Source organism: Castor canadensis, chromosome 16 (assembly GCF_047511655.1).
Source record: "Castor canadensis chromosome 16, mCasCan1.hap1v2, whole genome shotgun sequence".
Taxonomy (NCBI): domain Eukaryota; kingdom Metazoa; phylum Chordata; class Mammalia; order Rodentia; family Castoridae; genus Castor; species Castor canadensis.
Window position 1 is genome coordinate 38,334,490 of NC_133401.1, and position 8,616 is coordinate 38,343,105.

At 43.8% G+C, this 8,616-nt stretch overlaps 1 protein-coding gene across 2 annotated transcripts; it reads left to right on the forward strand.

The window, feature by feature from the left end:
• The first annotated feature begins 1,381 nt into the window (after nucleotides 1–1,381).
• Nucleotides 1,382–8,128, forward strand: Rpl26l1 (ribosomal protein L26 like 1). Of its 2 annotated transcripts, none has more exons than XM_020183582.2 (4): nucleotides 1,382–1,490; nucleotides 1,844–2,020; nucleotides 6,778–6,918; nucleotides 7,807–8,128. In XM_020183582.2, the coding sequence occupies exons 2-4, from the start codon at nucleotides 1,853–1,855 to the stop codon at nucleotides 7,933–7,935; spliced, it is 438 nt and encodes a 145-aa protein (XP_020039171.1). In that variant the 5' UTR covers nucleotides 1,382–1,490; nucleotides 1,844–1,852; the 3' UTR covers nucleotides 7,936–8,128. The 2 variants fall into 2 exon arrangements, with proteins under 2 accessions (XP_020039171.1, XP_073914706.1); XM_074058605.1 differs by having other exon boundaries at nucleotides 1,430–1,486.
• The last annotated feature ends 488 nt before the right edge of the window (nucleotides 8,129–8,616 follow it).

The following is an 8,616-nucleotide window of genomic DNA, read 5'->3' on the forward strand; positions in this document are numbered from 1 at the left end:
TGCTTTAAATTCAAATGTGAGGGGCAGGGAGTGTCATTCAGTAGAATTATTCAAATCCCAATAAATAGAACTGGGATTTGAAGTCCGGTCTCCCCGAATCTCAAGTCCATGCTTGGAATCTCAGCTCTCTCCTGGCTCTCAGAATTTATCAGTGAGATAAGAAGTGAAGCTTCAGAGAAAAAGCCAACATTGATAACAGTGATGGTTCAGAAAATAAAGCTGATGAGACCAAGTTCCTTATTATAAAGTTCCATCAAGTGCAATATGTGTGAAGCCCTGGGTTCAATTCAAGCCCCAATAAATAATTTAATTCAATTTATTTTTAATTAACTCAGGTTTAACCCAGGCTTGCCACTGCATGGGTGTTTGTTTTGGGTGGTATTGGGGTTTGAACTCAGGGCCTCATGCTAGCTGGGCAGGTGCTCTATTCCACCAGCCATTTTTGATATTGGGTATTTTCAAGATAGGGTCTCTTGAACCGTTTGCCTGGGCTGGCCTCAAACTGAGATCCTCCTAATCTTGTGTGAGTGGCTAGGATTACAGGAGTGAGCCACCAGAACCCTGCCTGTTTGTTTTTGAAGTATGCAGTTTGAACTCAGAGCCTCACACTTGTGGAGCAGGCGTTGTACCACTTGAACACTCCAGCCCTACTGTGTGGTTTTGTAGGATGGTGGTAGGGCCCCCAAACTTGGGGGCCAGTCGCAGATGGCATTTGGAAGGAGCATCATGGTGTTTAAAGCACTTGAACCATATACAGTCAGCTCTCTGCCTGGGTAGGTTTCACTTCCACCAGACACAGATGGAAAATATTTGGATTTTTTTTTTCATCTGTGCTGAACATGTGAAGGTTTATTGTTCTTGTCATTATTCCCTAAGCAATATAATATAGCAACTATTTGCATTATATTAGGTGTAATTGTATAAGTAATCTAGAGATGATTTAAAGTTGACTAAAGGATGTATGTAGGTTATATGCAAATATGCCATTTTATAGAAGAGATTTAAATATCCTTGGATTTTGGTATGGGGGGGCTGGAACCAGTCCCCCAGAATACTAAGGACAGCTGTACAGTACATATCCACGACTTCTGGTGGGTAACGGGAAAAATTTAAAAAAAAAAGGGTTTGGGTAGGTGAGAGACTATGGCCATGCCTATTAAAAGGACGTCAGTAAGTGATGGCTGGGTGTAGCTCGCAGAGCGGGTCATTACCATGCACGAGGGTCCTGGATTAATCCTCAAAACCAAAAAAAAATCAAGAAATAGGTAAAAACAGGTCTTTAACACCAGACAGAGATCCCAACTCTGGCTTTCCAGACTGATGGCCAGTCGGGCTCCCCATGATGGCGCTGCGATTTCACCCCATGCAGCAGGGGGTGCCATTCTACTTTTGTCCTGCAGGAACGGAGCATTCTTATCTTTCTGTGCTTTCGCCGGCAAGTAAACGTCACTTCCGGCCCTGCGCATTCTGAGCTCGCCGGCGCGGGGTAGGTGAGTTGATGCTTGTGATTTTCGTGAATTCTGAAGCCCACCGCCCCGTGCCACCCTTCCCCAGCGTGCGGTGGGAACACGCACTACCCGCAGCGGTCTCTCTGCGCGATCCCCGGCCCTAGCCTCCCTCGTTCAGCGCCCCGGCGCCGTGCCTCCCCCAGCCCCTGTGATCAGGCATGTGCTCCCCAGCACGGTCCTACTCTGTGACACCCAGGCCACTCACGTGCCCTGTTCTCCATCTCCGAGGCCACGACTCCTCCTTGGGCGCTTGCGCGGGGATGGGGAGCAGTGTCTTGGGTGGCGAAGAGGCACCTGTACCCCACTGAGCGCCCCTCCCTCCCTGCTCTTTGCAGACGGCCACCATGAAGTTCAACCCCTTCGTGACCTCGGACCGCAGCAAAAACCGCAAACGCCACTTCAATGCCCCCTCGCACGTGCGCAGGAAGATCATGTCTTCTCCGCTCTCCAAGGAGCTGCGGCAGAAGTACAACGTGCGCTCCATGCCCATCCGCAAGGACGACGAGGTCCAGGTGTGTGCGCTACTTCCTCGCCTCCTTGTTACCTAGTGTGGGCCGTCCGGCCGCCGCCTCTGCTTGAGTGCATCCTATGACCCTGGTCCTGGAGGACTTAGAGACTTAGGCCCTCGAGGCCCCGCAGGCCTGTGGCTGCAGCTGTGCTAGATCGGAGATGAAGGCCAGACAGTGCCTGCTTTAACAACAGTAATACAATCTGCTTTCGGTTAACTCACGGCTTTTTGTTTGCCAGGCATTGCTTGGGGGTGGCCCTTTGAACCAGTATGAGAGTAAGTAGCGTTTTGGTGTCTCGGAGTTTAGTGGGATTGATGGACAGGGGTTGGCAGGGAATATGGAGAAGCAGCAGCAAGTCAGGTGCAAAATTATGAAATACTGGAGCCCTTAGTTACCATGTGGGTATCAGCCCTCTGTTCTCTGTAACTGAAGTTTGGGATGTGTGGGAGGGAAAGCGGAGTGGGGGCAAATGATTCACCCCTGGAAGGAATATTTATTGAGCACTTACCAGGCATTGTTCTAGACACAGCCGTGAGCAAAACTTATAAAACCCCTGTTCGGGTGGAGCTCACATTTTGGGTAGGGCATCTTAATCTCAGTGTGGTTTGCACCTTCTCAGCCGTTGGCACCTTGAACCTGGTCATTGTTGTGGAGCTGTCCTGTGCTTTGTAGAATGTTTAGCAGCATCCCTAGTCTCTCTACTAGATGGCAGTAATACTAAATAGTCCCTTTTGTCATTGTGGCAAGCAAATATATTTCCACATACTACCGTATGTGCCCTGGGATATAACATTGGGTCTCCCTTTCCCAGTTGAGAATTAAATGAATTAAAATGAAGGAGTTCCTTCATTCTCCTTCCCACTCTGGAGACAACCACTTTCAGTCTCTTAACAGTGTATTCCTTTCCTAATAAGCTTTAGTGTCACTTTCATTACAGAAAAAAGTTGAAGTGGTTTGATGTGTCTTCTGGGACTCAGCACTGACGGTTGAGGGATGTGTTAAGGGTAAGTTTAGGCTGAGAACGTGACAGGAGTAAATGGGAAGAGTTCAAAGGTGTGATCAATGGCTTGAACCTCTTCTGGATCCTTCCCATCAGATGTGTTCTAGAATAGGGGAATGGCAAATGCCTATAGGGACTAGGTAGGCAAATTAAGTAAGAAAGATGAGTTGATAAGAAAATGTCAACCTGGAAAGTACATGCCTCATTTAAAGGAGAGTCATGTGCCTAAGCCCATTTCAGCCTAGGAAATGCAAACTCAATGTTAGATTCTTTAATTTTGCAAAAGAAATGAAAAATTCAGATTGTCTTCCTCAGCTGCACATTCCCTTCCAGCCACTACTCTCTGTTCCTCATTTCATAGCTAAGCTCAACACAGTTGTCTACACTTTACCTCCCATTAACTCTTGGCCTCCAGTATCATCCCTGTCCTTACTACTTTATTGGTTGAAGTCACCAATGACCTTTTTCTGGCTAAATTCAGAGGACACTCTTGGTCTCATCATTACACTTGACTTTTCAACAGCATTTGGTATGGGTGGCACCACCCCAGTTAAAATGGTCTGTTTGGTTTCCTTGACACTTCATGCTCACAGTTTACTTCCAATTTCTCAACATCCTTTACTGGCAATATGTCCTCTCTGTTGCCTAACCTTGGAGTTCATCAGAGCCTGGTCTAACATCTCCAGCTCTGTGTTTTCTACCTAAGTATTGTATACAATAATAGGTGATGTTCTATTCTCAAAACTGTAAATGTGTGCTCTATGCTGGCAACTCCTCTTATATATGCTGGCCTAATCACTTCTGAGCACTGACCTACAGATCTAATTACCTGCTGAAATCTCTATTTAGATCCTTTGTAGACATCTCCAGTTTCCTATTAAAGAACACTCTTCATCCTAACACTCACACTGCTTCCAAAATCTGATTCTCCTTCATCTTCCACATCTCAGTAAATGATACTTATGTTTTCACAGTTGCATTGCATATACCATAAACCTTTAGGTTATCTTTTTTTTTTTTCCATTTTTGGCATCGCTGTGGGGTTTGAACTTAGGTCCTCCTGCTTGGTAGACTGTTGCTCTTACCATTTGAGCCACTCTACCAGCCCTTTTTTGTGATGAATTTTTTCACAATAGGGTCTCCTGAACTATTCGCTCAGGGCTGGCTTTGAACTGCGATCTTCCTGATCTCTGCCTCCTGAGTAGCTAGGATTATAGCTGTGAGCCACTGGCACCAGGCTAGGTTACCTTTAATAACTCTCCTCATTCTCCCTCTTCTAATCTACTACCACGTCTTATTGATTCTGTCTCCAAAATAAGTCGAGAGTCCCACTGTTCGCAGTTTAGTTCAAGCCATTTCAGCTTCCACTGTTAGCCTTGACCATTCTCAAAGTGGAGTCATCTGGAAGATCAAATCAGTCTTCTATCCACACGTTTTGATGTGCATACTATAAAATCTAAAAATCTAAAATTGTTGGCTGTAGGCCCTATGTGATCTCGTGCTGGCCTACCTCTTCAGTCTCATCTACTAACCCCATGCTCTATCTACAGTTCATGCCAGTGATTTCAGATCTCATCTTAAATGTCAGTTACTCAGAGAGCCTTCTCAGATCCTTTAATCAGTAGTATAGCGTTACATCCTTTATTTTTCTTCATAGCAATGAACATCATTTGAGGTCATTTTAGGAGAAAGAAAAAAAACAAGCATGATTTACATATAGTAAAACTCACAGGTCAGTTTTGGCAGATAAAAACCAGGTAGCCGTTACCTTAGTCACAGTAGAGGTTATTTTTAGTCATCCCGGTAAGTTCTTATGTCCCCTATTCCAGTTAGATTACATGTTAGCATATTTATTGTTAACTGCCTACTATCCTTCAGACTTAGCTCCACAAGGCCAGAATATTTGTCTTGTCTGTTGCCTCACGTCAGTGTAGAGCCTGGCACTCAGCAGGGAATCAGTAAGTACTTGTAAAATAAATGAAAAAGTATTGACTGGAAGGAGAAATAAAGACACCATTGTTGCAGTACCAGGGTTTGAACTCAGGGCCTTACACTTGCCAGACATACGCTCATACCACTTGAGCTACTCCACCAGCAAGATGCCATTTTTGAATGCCCACGAGGTATCAGTTGTTGCTTCCTTTATAGACAGCAAGAAACTGAAACTCAGATTAAATAATAGAGACTAATACACACACCACCACACCCAGCTTTTTCGTATTATCTTCTGAATCTCACCTCCTCTCTCACCTTGCCTTCTCTCATGGTGTACTCATTACTGTCCTGTGGACAGCTTCCACCCCCACTACTCCACCCGTGACTGCCTTGTCAAGCATGTTGAATACCTGATCTTGCACTCAGTGGTTCCACAGCATTTGATATTCTTTTCCTGGCTATTGTAACACCACACTCCTGTGATTTCCTTTTCTCTCGAGCCACTGTGGTTTCTCCTTTAAAGTCTTCCAAGATGTTGGCTTTTTCATGTTTCTGCATTCTGTCACTTCTCACACCACCAGCTCCCTGAGCAAAACTAGGCTTTGAATTACATTTCCGGGTGATTCCCATGTCTACTGCTGACCCATGTGGCCTTCCACCAGTGTATCCAATTCTCCACTAGTATGACACCAGATGCTTTAAATCCAACATGTTCCAAACGTAAAGCTTTCCCTCTGAAATCTGTTTCCTTCCCTGTGCTCCATGCCTCTGGGAAGGCATGACCATCCAAACGTGTCCGGTGGTGTTTTCAATGAGGCATGCATGGCTGTCCTCTTCAGTCTGAAAATCACCTTGAAAAGTGAGCTGAATGATCTAGGTAGACAATGCAGGAGTTTGCAGGCTTTTGGGTTCTTTGTGGAATTTCCTCTGTACTTGTCAATCAGTTATATGTTATATCTGCTGTTTATTGGACCTTCAAGAAAACCATAGTTTTTCTTTGTTTGTTTTTGGCAGTACGGGGGTTTGAACTCAGGACTTCATGCTTGTTAGGCAGGTCCTCTACCATTTGAATCACTCTGCCAGCCCTCTAGTTTGTTTTTCTGTTTTGTTTTGTTTTTTGTTTCTTTTAAGCAAATCAGATCTTTAGTACAGGAAAGCAGCCCATGAGATTTTAATTTGATTGTGATCTCTGAGGCTATTTTCTGCCTGCCTAATTAGACAGCTTTTGTCAATATTTACATATATATTTCCATCCTCCATATATCAGTCTCATCTATGCCCATCTAATTCAGAGTGTGTATAGCTTTCTACTTTTCTCTTTAAAGTGCTTATCTGGATAATTTTTACAGGTTATATATATTTTTTTAATGGAGTGTTAGGGATGGAACCCAGAGCCTTGCACTTGCTAGATAAGCACTCCCTCCACTGAGCTATGTCCCCAGCCCTAAAATATTTTTTTGAAAACATGGGTTTTTGAATGATTGCCTGGCACTGTCAGTATAATTTCTTTAACGATTCTTTTGTATTTAGATCTTGAAATGGATTAGTTTCTTATTCTTGAGACTTGTTCTGTGATGACTATCATAGCCCATGGAGGTTAGTTTTTTATATTTGTTTTGTTTTGTTTTTGTAAGAAGAAAAGAAATAGGTGAAAATTTTCCAGCCAGCCTAGCATAATAAAAATGGCATATGGCTTTTGATTACTAAGATTACCTTGCTTTTGGACAAAAAGTTACATATTTACTCTATGTGTTCCTGACAATTAGCTTCCTCCTGATGGTCATGAATTAAAACTGGGGAGATCCTCTTCTGTAATTTGTTGTAGGTGGTTCGAGGACACTACAAAGGTCAGCAAATTGGCAAGGTAGTCCAGGTATACAGAAAGAAATATGTCATATACATCGAGCGGGTGCAGCGTGAGAAGGCCAATGGCACAACTGTCCACGTGGGCATTCACCCAAGCAAGGTAAGGTCCCTGACTATGTGGTGGCAGCAGCCGTGTAGTGTAGCATTACTGTTAGAGTTGTTGATATGTTGCCACTGTTTGCGTAGGTGACTGAGGGAAGGACGTAGAAGTAGGTTAGGCAAGCTTGACATCAGGAATTCTGGCTCTTAGTCAGGCACTGATGGCTCATACCTGTAATTCTGGCTACTTGAGAGGTTGAGATCAGGAGGATCAAGGTTTGGGGCCAGCTCAGAGAAATAGTTCCTGAGACCCTGTCTCCAAAAAAAAATAACCAGAGAAAACTGAGATAACTGGAAGTGTTACTCAAGTGGTAGAGCAACTGCAAGCGCAAAGCCCTGAGTTCAAATCCCAGTCCCACCAAAAATTTAAAAAGAATCTTGGCCCTTGTCTCATTTGCCATTCTTGATGATTGTTCTGTCCTCTTGCTGGTGGCAAAAGTACTCTAGGTATTCCAGGATCATTTCTGCACAGTGTCCCGGGGGAGAAGGGCCCTCATACCCACCCAATAGGATACACTGCTCTGCCTTTGCATTATCATTTTGTATTGTGTTGCAGGGTCTTTCTCTCTTTACTGAGTTTCAGATCCTTAAAGGCAGAATGGCTAGGTGTTAACTTACCTTTATGGTCTCTGCAATGCAGACTTTTTTTTTTTTTTTTAAGCAATGCTTCTTGTCAGGGATAATGAACAAAATTTCCAACCCAAATAACATATCACTGAACTATCTAAATGATTTCCTGAGATCTTAGGGAATTCCTGGACAGGAGGCTGGCTAGAGGAAAGGGACCTAAGCTGCTCTTTACTGTGTAAGGAAGCTCTATTCAGGATGATGGTGGTTATAACTTATTCCCACTTAAAAAAATAAAGATCTGTTTGTTTTCTTGAAACAGGTGGTAATCACCAGGCTAAAACTGGACAAAGACAGAAAAAAAATTCTTGAACGCAAAGCCAAGTCTCGACAGGTTGGGAAAGAAAAAGGCAAATATAAGGAGGAACTCATTGAGAAAATGCAAGAGTGAATGGAAACTGCATGCAACCACAGGTTATGTGGGGAACTCTAGCCTAGCCTGTGGTGTTTTGGAACTTTTCAAGGTGTCTCTGGAATGTTTTATTGACCACCTGTTTTGTTATTATCTGTAACTCTAAGTCTAGTTTTGCAATTTCAATTAATAATTTTGTGAATAAAAATTGGAACTATTTCCTGATTCTAAATGGTATTTGCATGGTTTTATACATGATCCATCTTCTCCATCCTCTTTGCCAGTCTTTCATATGTGTGGAGCAGCACAATAGCAGTGGAGGATTAGAGCAGCCCTGCCCCTGCCTGTACCCATATGCCCACCAAGTGGAAATGGCAGGGCTTGGTCCCTGAGCCAGAGGTTTGCCCCAGTAGGTATTGTCATGACAGGAACTGGCACCCTCAAGGCCTGCTAAGCTCCTGGTGCTGTTTGTACTCACATCTCTGGCCTCCTGACTTGTACTACCCAGCTTCCTCTTTGTCACACTAATCAAACCAAATCTCTTATAAGCTCCCTGGCCAGGCTCTCCTTCCCAAGGTCTTGAATTCACAAGTACCTTTTCCATGTAACTGAAATGGCTGTCTTCTGGAACTGACTCAGAAAACTAGCAGCCTGTGGCAAGGTTTGACTCAGATTTTGTTTGTCCTTATATTTTTGTAGTTTTTACAAATTTCCACATCA